Source organism: Pteronotus mesoamericanus, unplaced genomic scaffold, assembly GCF_021234165.1.
Source record: "Pteronotus mesoamericanus isolate MK-2021 breed Mesoamerican mustached bat unplaced genomic scaffold, CSHL_Meso_final contig_2, whole genome shotgun sequence".
NCBI classification, from domain to species: Eukaryota; Metazoa; Chordata; class Mammalia; order Chiroptera; family Mormoopidae; genus Pteronotus; species Pteronotus mesoamericanus.
Window position 1 is genome coordinate 23,708,546 of NW_026555084.1, and position 12,229 is coordinate 23,720,774.

General features: G+C 42.9%; 1 protein-coding gene across 1 annotated transcript in view; it reads right to left on the minus strand.

Annotated features, from left to right (window-relative positions):
• The window catches only part of CTNNA1 (catenin alpha 1), a 170,358-nt gene that overhangs the window by 3,011 nt on the left and 155,118 nt on the right, over positions 1–12,229 (minus strand). The window contains exons 12-16 of the mRNA XM_054568386.1: positions 5,694–5,894; positions 4,966–5,117; positions 2,252–2,362; positions 920–1,101; positions 643–748 (exon numbers count right to left, since the gene is read on the minus strand). Coding sequence (XP_054424361.1) covers positions 643–748; positions 920–1,101; positions 2,252–2,362; positions 4,966–5,117; positions 5,694–5,894 — 752 coding nt within the window. The remainder of the gene's footprint in view (positions 1–642; positions 749–919; positions 1,102–2,251; positions 2,363–4,965; positions 5,118–5,693; positions 5,895–12,229) is intronic.

The following is a 12,229-nucleotide window of genomic DNA, read 5'->3' on the forward strand; positions in this document are numbered from 1 at the left end:
TGTGAGCTGAGAGGCTGGATACCTCAGGGAAAGGGGCTGGAGGGAAGGGCTTAGAACTGCAGAGAACTGTAACTGAGAAACAGTGTCTCTAATAAGTCTTGGAGCATCAAGGAAAATGTAAACTTTCCAGGAGGTAGGAACCACATTTTTTCATAAAGGGTTTATGAAGACTTGGTAGTTGAGAACCCCCAGTGCTAAGTTCATACATGTATGGCCCCAACTGGGCACATCAGCCTGGTTCTTGTATGAAGTAAATCCACCAGAAGAGGCACTCACATACCTGTGTTAGTGTGTTTGGCTGCAGAAGCAGCGCCTGCCCAGAGCTTAAATTCAGAAGAGAACTCAGAATAAACAAGTCACCAGTAGAGGCTGGCTTTTATCTGTCAAGATTTCAGGACAGACACACCTGCTCCAGGGATGTACTCTAGTACAATCTGGGCTTTCCTCTTAAGGCTTGTCAAAAGAAACAGGAATTCAGAAACCCTTAAAATGTTTTTTTTTTTTGCACACGTTTCTTCTTTTGTAGGAGAGTGTTGTGTCCCATGAAAATTATTGTTATTGTCGTCTCAGGAATGGACCACGCTCGGCTGCCTGAGTCCCTGGATTAACATAAAAGACCCACGTGGCAAGTCTGTCACTTACATGGTCTGCAATGGTACGGCCAAGCTTATCCATCCTGGATCCTGCCTCAGCAATTTTCTTGGCAGCACTGATGACATCTGATGTATTTTTGAGTGGTCCTTTACCTCTGAAAAAAAGAGAACATGGATCATTGTATATGAAGCCCTTTGAAGCTTCATATACAATGAAAGGTAGAAAAGAGAAGACGGCTGCAGAGCAGTGCAGTCCTCCATGTCCGACGTGACCTGTGGGGAGGGGAGCTGCCCCCGGGCAGTTGGTGAGGTTGGGCACCGCTCACCGGGTAAAGTCGGTCATCTCCATCATGATCATGCACATCTGCTTGGCCAGCACGATGATGTCATTACCACTGTCATCCCATTTGGACACTTCAGCATCCAGCTTGCTCTTTTCTTCCTGGAAGCTGGCCACCTGTTCCGCAATCTTTGCTTTTTGCTCTTGGGGAAGCTGAGCCATGATTGCCTAAAATCAGAAGCAACAGAAAGCTCTTACATGAAGAGAATATGACATTCTCACAGTGCATTAGCCAAAAACATTTCCACCGAGTAATCTATAACATAGATAGGATAATGCTTTAATAGGTTTCATTTTGCCTGAAGGGCCATTTCTTCTCACTTTGCCTAGAAGTTTATGGCAGCCTGAATTTCCAGTCCACTTTCAAGAACAAGTTTTAATGTGGAGGAAAACAAGAATGTGAGGGGTAGAAGACTAACGTGGAAGCTTCGTGATCACACTTGCACATGAACTGAACCTGTTTACTTTAATTCTTTAAAAGTTTCATCCTCTGTCTCTGGCCGTGGAAATGAGAGAAGGGCTACTGCTCCCAGCCAATGCTGAACAAGCATCTCCTATGGCTGCCCTGCTTCCCCAACTTTTCAAGGTGAACAGGAAGTGGCTTTAGAATATAAATTTTACAGAAGAGAGAACCTGCTGAGGAATATGTTTTGTATATTTCAGTGGTATTTAAACCTTATCAAAGCAGCACCTGAGGAGTCCTGTTACCCACTTCTGTCCCCCTGGGCTCCTCCCCACTCAGCTTCCCAGAGAGCTCATGACTAAGTGGGGCCTAAAGCTGGGATGCACTCGCTGTTCAAAATTATTTTTGAGAAGTGAAAAAAAGACTCCTTAGAAATATTTCTTGGCATACTCCCAGCAACATAAATGGTATTGATTGAAGATTTAATGACTCAAATGAATGCAAGGGCTCTGGCTGATTTTCTTGAACATACCACTGTTATTTTTTTTAGCCTATAAATAAATAGTTCATACCCATGGTATAATCGAGATGGGCAAAGATAGTTTTTTTGGATTTCACAATCCTTAGCAAACATTGTGTTGATTAGATCCTCAGGCTCTCTTGATGCAGGACTCAGTCATACACCAAAGCCTCAGGACCCATGTTTCTGCCCTGCTCCCAGCTGAAGAGACACTTTGGAAGAAACTACAATTGACTAGCAGGTGCCACAACCTGGTTTAATACCTGTCCTACTGCCAGGGGAAAAAAAAAGGGAAAATGGGGTTCACAATACTGAGAGTGGTTTCCTGGAAAAGAAAAGCTCAGACCTGATAAGGATAGGGAAGGTCTGCAGAACAAGTTTAACTGATTCCTTACCCGGGCACTCTGGCCAGCTATCAGCTGATCATCTTCTGTCTGGATGCTTGTCCTGCTTCGGACATCAAAGTCTTCTGTCTCGAAGTCAGAGTCATCCAACTCCTCAGGTGTCTGCCACCAAAAAAGAGATTATAAGTCAGGCACAACCTTGGGCCTCCAGCTGTCCCAAGCTTCTCAGCTCATACCCCTGGGCCTGATGTATGAACACTCAGAATTCTGAGTTTTAATGTGCAGTATTCTAAACAGGTGTAAATAATAAAGCTAAAATCACTCATTATTCACCTGAGACCCTACCTAGCTGGTGCATACATGGGCGGTTTGCCCAACAAGCAGTAGGTGAGAGCACCACACTTCCTGCGGGGCCTAGGGTGTCCTTTCTGGGGGGCTGGGGCTTAAACTTTCAACACTGAGTCAAGACTCTCTTTGATAATAAGTTTTTTACTTTTTAATGTACTTGTCCAATGTTGCATCTAAACACAAAGGTGAAAAATGTTCTGGGTAGAAAAGGGTATTAAAAATAGAGGTATTTTATACAATGTTAAGCAGATTCTTATAACTCCTACTTTATGACAAGAAAATTAAATGAATTAAATAATACAGGGCCGTCTCTTAGGATACCAAAGGTTGCTTTGAGGAGTAAAAATTGACAGTGTATTTTTATGATTTTTTTTTTCCTTTTATCAAAGGAAAAAAGGGAATGTGGCAGTTAAGGTCTGAGTAAATACCAAAGGGACTGACTGACTCGTGGTTCCTAGCTCTGCTTTAATTATGAAATAAAATTCTTATTTTGCACAACCTCCAGCCTCACACGATTAGCTGCTGTCTTCTCCAAGTTATCAGTCCCGGGGCAGCAGGCAGAATAGCTAGGGCTGGCTCTTGGACCAGCCTGCCTGTGACAGGAGGGCATGAGGCAAAATCCTTCATCTGCACCAGCACCTACTCCAAGCCCAGCCCCAGAACTTCCTGGGAGGCTCAAAGGAGAGGACATGTGAGAAGGCACCTGAAACCGCCAAGAGTGTGTACATGTGTGACAGCCAGGCCTATCCCCCAATGAAATGAGGTGAGGACAGCAGAGAATACATGAGACACCAGTGAGCCACAGAGAACATGTCAGTGCAGGGTCCTGGAGTCTGACTTCAGAATGCAAAACACTGTGCCATCACTGCCCATTTTACTCCTTCCAGAGCTGGAAGAGGAATCCAAGCTGCCTGCTTGCCCCCAAGATGTGAGTTTGCACAACCCTACTTGCTTCCCAAGAAGGGGACTCTAGAATTTGCAAACACGTCCTGGCGAGTATGCAGTTTCAGCCCACTTAAATCTCCAAAGGCATTAACTTCCTCTTTATCATTAAGGTTTCTTTTGGTCTATTTCTAGGTGTCTGCCAGCATGGAAAGAACTCTGGAGAAAAGGGCTGCATTCATTAATACTGGTATACGTGACCGGGGGGGCGGGCAGGAGGGGTCCCTTTACACCACTGATATATGGCCACTGGGTTTAACCTTGCATTCAGCCAGGCCTCTGCAGAACACCTGTTTTTCTTTATCAGCAGCAAGACTGAAGAAAGCAAAAGGCTCCACCAGCTCTGTCTCCAACCCCGACATGTCCAGGTGGAATGTGGCCCACAGGAAGAATGAGCAGCCAACCAGGCAAATCCCTCAACAGTTTTTCCCCCTCATCCCAGAGCAGTGCCCAAGAGTTTCTACACTGCATGTGAAATGGGTCCAGCCTAACACAACTGCCTTAGGAATAAATAGCCTTTGTTTCCAGCTGACAGTGTGCTAGGTTCTGCAGGCTATCAGGCTGAGGCGATAAAAAGTAGGACAGAATCCCTGCCTACCTTGGGGGGTCTGACCAGCAAACCTCAAAGGTGTGTATAAATGAAAATTCTCTGACCCAACACAACTGACAGCATAGCAAAACAGCTGCCTATGCCATGGGCAAGGGCCTGGCCACCCACAGGCCCTGCTGTTGGCTCCCACAGCCACATACTTATGCTTAGAACAGCATGTGAAGGATAGTTGCTGTGGGAAAGGCAGCTGTGAGACCCAGGCCTAACACCCTGGGGGTACATTACAGAGGGGTTGGTAGCTTCTCAGTTTGTTTACACAAGCCCAGAAGGGGCCCTGGACCTTCAAATGGTAAGAAGTGCTGCTGAGAGGGTGGGTCAAACGGGGCCCTGAGCCGGTGGCATTTCTTTCCGCTGTGGTGAGATGGCTAAATGCCCAGCCATGAAACAGGGAACACAAGCAAGAGCTGCCACCCTGAACAGTGGGTTCTACCCTCATTCTCACCATGAACACTAGGTTCTAGTATCCTGCCTGTCACCCCTTCAAAGAGAGGGGTGCTCCATGTGAAGAATAACTTCAACATGCATTAAGGACATCTCCCTTCTCTGAAATTAACTGAAAGCCTTTATTTTCTGTAGTTTCCCTCTACCTCAAATGGATACCTCCTATTGTTGTGACTATTAGCCCTAAATTAAATCGTAAAGGCCAACTCATACTAGCTCCTGTTCTCAACTGGAGTTTGGGCTCTAACTTGCAACTAAAAGTCATTGTAGACAACGTAATTAAATATATCTCATTCTAACAGCTTTTAGATTCATGGTTTTAATATACTGTCAAAGCATCTACGGAGTTCCAGAATGATGCATTGCACAAGTTTAGCGAATGATAAGAAAGAGCTGTTTAAACATCTGAAATGCAGTTACTCACCCTTATCATCAACACTGCTTTCCTGATGTCCCGGATGCCATCATACACCAGGCGGGAAGCATCAATAAACTCATTCTCATCCATGGGCTGGGCGGGGTCCGAGCTGAGAGCTTCCACGGCAGCTTCTACTTGCTCGGTAAAACGCGGCATAACTGTGTAGAGAAGAGGCATGACAGACCCTGCTGGCCCAGCAGACGTCGTCATTCTCTCAGGCCCCGCTAAGTCCCTCCCTTAGAAAGAGGCAAGGTGTATGATGAAGGGCCTCTGCTTCTGCCTATGTGAGAAGTATTTATGGTTGAAATAAATGTCTTTATTTTACAAAGACTCAAATCATCATCTTCGTCTCTGACCAGGTTCTACAATATAGAATTTGGATGGTTAAGAACTTGAAGTGAGATTAACGTGAGGCCTTGCTTTAATAATTGGACATTCCTTAATTTAGTATTTATTCACTAACAGAAGACTTACCTCAAAAGTCCATCTTAAATAGTGTGTTCAAAATTATTCCCATCTCTAATCAGGGGACCCACATGAAGGAAATTATGTTTGTGAGGACTTAATTTGCCTGACCAACATCTCAGAAATCTGACGTACCACCCAAAACTCTTGTCTTAAGACCTGAGTCCTGATCTCCTATTACCCAACCATACGGCACAGACTAAGGAGTGGCCTAGCCCAGCCAGCTGTCTCTGTGTGGGGAGCACCAGTGCAGCGGGGAGTTCCCATACCTGTGTTGGAGAGAAGCTTAGTAGCTTCCAGCACCTTTTCTGTGTAGACCCCTGGCTCGTAGTTGTCCATCTCTGAGGTGACTACATGAATGACTCGGGCTGCCCGGCCTCGGATTGCACCAGCTGTGCGGTCCAGCCCATCTACATCTTTCTCTTGGAGAGCAATGACACATTTGTTCACATCTTCCAATATGTGATTCTCTGAGGAACAAGCAAAAAGCTGAATAAGGGAGGAGGCCTTCCGCAACAAGGGGACAATTATTTCAGCCTTTAAAAATTTTTTCAGTGACATTTGAGATATAAGTTTTCAGGTGTATGACATCATGATTAGACATTTATGTAACTTATGAAGTGAACACCCACCTGACACCACACAGAGTTATCCCAATACTGACTACAACCCCTGTGCTGGGGGGCAGTCATCACTTCTAAGTTGGCATGTATCATTCAATGTCAGCTATGGTGCCAAAAGCTTTACATGTGTCATTTCACTGAAGACAACAGATTAACTGTTGGATTAGCTGTCCCACAGAAAGTCAACCTATAATCACCTCCAAGCATAACTATCTTCATTCCAGATTTTAAAAAAGAAAAAGGCCCATCTTTAAGACAAAGTGGTTCCGCCAGCCAGACAATTCAGAGAACAGAAACCTTCACTTCTCTTTCCCTTAAATAATTTCACTGACCTTGTATCCCAAACAAAGTCTAAATTAGAAGAAAAAGTTCACTGTAAGACTTTATCCTGCCAGTCCCTCGTCCCTCCAGTAGATGCCAATACTAGACAATCTACCAAGAAGCCAGCATAGTCCTGGCACAGGAGATGGTGCTGGAAGGCAGACTGAAGCCTCTTTTGGAGGGTGCTGAGGGAGCATACCTGAGGGGAAACATTTTGTAACCTTCTTACGGGCTGCAGGTAGGCCTGCTGTGGTATTTGTGGAAATCCTTGAATTCTGTTAAGCTGACAAGTGGCTCTTACCACAGAGCTGGAATTGGAAGACCCACCAAAGCTATTTTTCCTCAAAGCAAAAAGCTTCACACTGCATCTTGAGAAGTTCAGAATAAGGAGTTTGCTTCAACCTCATCAATAATAGCAAAGTGTACACAACCCAAATGTTCAAGAGCGGAATGGGTACTAAATTATGGGCACTACAGAGCTGTTAAAATGGATGAGGTCGATCTGTAGGGGCAGACCCAGAATGGGAAAGGAATGTTCTCCCTCACCTAGGGAATACCAACAGTAAGAATGACAGGGCTGCCCAGACTCCACAGGGTGGGTGGGGAAGGAACATGAATGCCTCAGGTTATCACCTGGCCATTTCCTTCTTGCTCGGAAAGAAGCTTTCTTCAAGACATGCAAGAACTGCTAGAAACAGTGTCAAAGAAATACACATCCCTTCAGAACCAAGACAGTACCTGGTACAACAGGTAACACTAACAATCCCAGTTCTTCTGGAAGAGCCGGAACAATTAGGTCAAATATAGTATGTTAAAGAAATACATAATCATTTCTTTGCTAGCCCTGGCTGCCTAATCCTTTGACAGGTCATTATCCAGGACTAGTTCCCTGATTTAATCCACTTCCAAAACCAATACCTTTCTTTCACATCTTCTGCTAACGTAGTCATTACAATGCAAGGATAATAACAATAAGCTTCACCTCTTAAGTACCCAAAACAAGGAAGTGGTCACAATGTTATTTCCTTTCATCACAAGTATTTTGCAGACCTAGCAAAGAATAGAGCTACCATGATGCTCTGCCTTTGAGCTTCGGGATCCCCTGTACGCCCCAGAACCAAGGCCCTCCCTTTTTGTACTTCCCAAGAGACTGCAGGCAGGGACGCTATAAGGACCTCTTTGTTCTAAAACCACAAGTATGATGGAGTAAGATTTTAGAAATCACAATGAGAAACAAATGTGAAAGAATTGAAGAGATTTGGTAAAAACATCTTTGCTACACTAAACATACTCTTACCATATGATCCAGCAATCACACTCCTTGGTATTTATCCAAAGAAGATAAAAATTTATGTCCACATAAAAACCTGCATATAGATGTTTATAGGAGCTTTACTCACAATTGCCAAAATTTGAAAGCAACCAAGATGTCCTTCAAGTGGGTTAACAGATAAACCAAACTGTGGTACATCTAGACAATGGAATATTTAGCACTAAAAAAAAATGAATTACCAAGCCATTAAAATACGCAGAGAATCTTAAATGCATAGTATTACTAAGTGAAAGAAGCCAATCTGTAAAGGCTACAAGTTATATGATTCTGACTATATGACACTGGAAAAGGCAAAACTGAAGAGACAGTAAAAGAATCAGGGGTTGCCAGAGGTTGGAAGGAACAGGGATGAACAGGCAGAGCACAGAGATTTTTTTAGGGCAGTGAATATTCTATATGATACTACAGTGATGGGTCCAATAGTTGAAAACCATGTAATGTAAACCACTGAAAGTGAACAATAATATATATATTGTGGACTTTGAGTTACTTAACAAATATGTCACTATGGTAGATGATGTTGAAAATGGGGAGGGCTGTGCATGTGTGGAAGCAGAAATTGGATGGGAAACATTCGACCTTCCTTTTATTTTTGCTGTGAACCTAAAATTGCTCCAAAAGTCTTTAAGTATCAGTCAATCAATAAAATATCTTTCCAGGGAAAGCAAGAATGTAGTAAGAATTCCTACTGCAAAAAGGGAAAAATGAACAACCACAGTATAGTTAAAAAGACCATAATTTAGTGTCTACTAAATAAAAAATTAGATTTGTTAGAGTTTAAACTGTTGTACTATTGAAAGAAAACATATTAAACTAAACATTAAACCTTTTACATAAACTAATTTTAGCGGGTAATATTTGAACCAATTTTAAGAATTAATGGAGCTCTGATGGGTGTAGCTTATTAGTTAGTTCAGCATTATCCGAAAAAGCGAAAAGGTTGAGGGTTTGATTCCTGGTTAGGGCACATGCCAGGGTTGAGGGTTCCGTCCCGTTCAGGGCATGTATGAGAGGCAACTGATTGATGTTTCGCTCCCTCTCTTTCTCCTCCTTTCCCCTCTAAGAATAAATAAAATCTTTAAAGAAGAAAGAAAGAAAGAAGAAATGGGTTGGGAGCTCATCAGAAGAATCTTTTATACACAAACTCTACATATTAGTTTTAACCAAACAAGACGGAAGTGTGCCTGGCCCATCATACTGGACCTTGGGTTAAAACTGCCACTTTTTTATAAAACTGAATCCAACACATTTTACACTTGTATCTGATATCCCTAAGAAAAGGAAAGGAATAAAAAGTAAAGAAAAGAGGATGCTAATAAAACTATGAACCAATTTTTTTCATATCTGATTTTTAAGACATCCCTGTTTCAAGATTGTTAACACTTGGGAGTGGGGGCTGGGGGGCACATCTTAAAACCAATGAAGCATGAACTCCTTCTGTTCACTCAACAAAATGGCCCAAACTTCCACCAAGGATTTGTTAACTTTCATCTCAACATGTATGTTTTTAAAAATCAATTCAGACCTTCTTGAATTCATACTGCCTTTCTTCCAGATGAACCCAAACCAGGGACAGGTTTGCTATTCTTTAGTGACAAAGAAAACCTGTTTCAGGAAGCTGACTAAAGTAATATTGTCTTTTTTTTGTTTTGTTTTTTCCTTCTATTTTTTTTTTTAAAGATTTTATTTTTAGAGATAAGGGAAGGAAGGGAGAAAGAAAGGGGGAGAAACATCCATGTGCAAGAGATAAAGCAATTGGTTGCCTCTCACATGCTCCCCAGCTGGGGAGCTGGCCCACACCCCAGGCATGTGCCCTGACTGGGAATCGAACCAGCAACCTTTTGGTTCACAGGCCGGCACACAATCCACTGAGCCACACCAGCTAGGGCTAAATATTTTCTACCCTCACTGAACAGCTGTGTCTAGGAAAATCCCAGCCAGCGGAGGCCAACACTACACCCAGGACACAGCATCAACCCTGATCTCTACATTAGAGCACTCGGGAAAAGTGACTTTCACAGGACATGTGCAAACACTGGGAGGGTTGGAGGTGCTTACACTAACTTACACCACGAATTACTTAACCTTTAATTGAAATTCCCAGGAAACTCAGCATGGATCCAGTATAAGCAGACACCAATCTATACCCCATTCATTAAAGACTCGGTTGTTTAGTATGGTCTTTTTTGTAGGTGCTGCTAATGGTGGGTGGGGTAGGAGGCTCATACACATAAAACAACCTATCTACAAGGGATCATATTATGGACATTATTTTGTCTGTTTTTGATATGGGAACTTTTCCAGGTCTGTCTCTGCAGACCTAACTCATCTATTTTAATGGCTGTGTAGTACCCTGTTAAATAGATGGAGGGGCCATAATTCACTTATCTAGCCTTCTCTTACACATTGTGGTTGAAGTGAACATCCTTATGCAGGTATTTTGGCAAACATTTGTATATGTGTCCCTGGGGAAAGTTTCTAACAATGGGTGTACTAAATCAAAGGCATATATGTTCAAAGTAGATGTTTGGTGCCTAATTGCCATCCAGGAACCAAGCCAACTGGCATTCTCCAAAAAGAGTGCATAACTTATATTTCAGTCCACAATGTACGACAGGGCCTGTTCTGCATATCCTTTGCTCTGAATATCTATCCTGAGACCATCTTATGCACACACAGGAGATAATATGTTATATAATGAACTTAATAAAAGGAAATATTCAGAGTGACTGACATTTAACTAAATGGTAGCTATTTCTTAAAAAAAAAAATTACAATTAATGAGGAAACTGGGGGACAGAAGTATTGAGTGACTTCGCTGAGGTCACACAGCTAGTGGGCACGAGAGTCAGAAATCAAATCTACCTTCACTACTACCTATACCACTTACTCAAAGGAGAGAAACTCTTCAGTTTTGCATTTTTGCAATTAAACATGAAAACAAAAACTAGTTACAATAATCCTTGTATTTAATGTCCTCCAAATCAGACCAAATTCTTTGGGCACACTGATACCACTCACGTGTGCTGCCCCAAAGTATCTAATGCAATATATTATATGTTCCTAAGGGCATTTGGTAAACAAATGTAATAAACCAATTAGAACCAATTCAATCTTTAAAAAGAAAAAAATAAAAAAAGGAACCAAAACTTCCACATGTAAGCAGAGTAAATGAATGAGAAAGTAAATTGCATTTCCATGGAAAACATTTATCAAATGAAATTCAAACACTCTTTATCACTTTGATAAATTTCAAACCACCATCCTTAAGGGATCAGTCAACGTAAATAATATATTCATGGTTTGCTGAATGCTTCCTAGCATCCTAAACTATCCCCAATATTTACAAGGCAACATTATGAATAGAACAGCTTGGGGAAAAGGAGAGCCCACGCCCTCTTCCCTGGGGGCGGCATGCATGTACCTATCTGTAAGTGCCACTGTCTCACATCTGATGCGGTGACCCAAGTTCCCCCTGCCCTGAAGATTCAGAAAATACTGGCATCAGGGTCTTGGCAGCTTTACCAGATTACCAGATTTATACACAAGATGATCACTACTTTTTTTTTTTAATCCTCACCCAAGGATGTTTTTTCACTGATTTAGAGAAAGAGGAACATCAGTGTGAGAGAGAAACCCTAATCAGCTGCCCCCAATATCCACCTAACTGAAGGTTGGACTTCGATGTACGGGATGGCGTCTAACCAACAGAACTACCTGGCCAGGGCTGAAAATTATTTTTTTGAGCCACAAATTTAGGGTGTGCCTTGTGATAAGTATGCGGGAACTTCTGGAACCAATGGAACAGAATATACAGGAACAACAGAAATAAAGCAGCATCGGGTCCTTTCAATCCTGCTTCCTAAATAACTGCTCCTTGAATGGGCTACATCCAAGTCCCCACAGACCCAAAAGGGAATGTGATGGTGGAAAATTATTAGTGGAAATATTCCACAAAAACTCACACTGCCAAAGGGCCACAAGGCCCCCAACAGTAGAGAACCACCACTCCAAGAAGTCAAGGAGCACTCTCACTTTTCATTTGACATTTTACGAATCCGACCAACTTTAAGCCAAACCCCACGCTGGGCACTTGCCTGGTGGCCCTCCTACTCAGAAACATACCTCACTGAGGGGGTTACTGATGCACCAGTGTGTAAGGGGGAGGGGAAACTGGCCAAGAGGGCAGATCAGGGTGAGGCTAAGACAGAGCTTCTAACCTAAAGACTGCCCATGACTACCGCAGATGACACCCACTCTCCAATCCCCAGAGCACAGCCAGACATGCTGAGTTGCACAAGGACCAAGATCTGGGACCAGTGGAGGTCTGTTCAGTTAAAACTGAGGTTAATTTCATGAGAGCCACCAAGACTTCCAGACGAAGGCTGTGTGTCATGTGAGATGGGGAGACATATCTAGTCCCCCCACACAGAAAGTGCTAAAGCTGCCATGAGTGAGGCAGGTATATGAGGACATAAAGGAGACTGCTAGAAATTAACTGGTTAATGCAAAATTCTGCACAGGCATT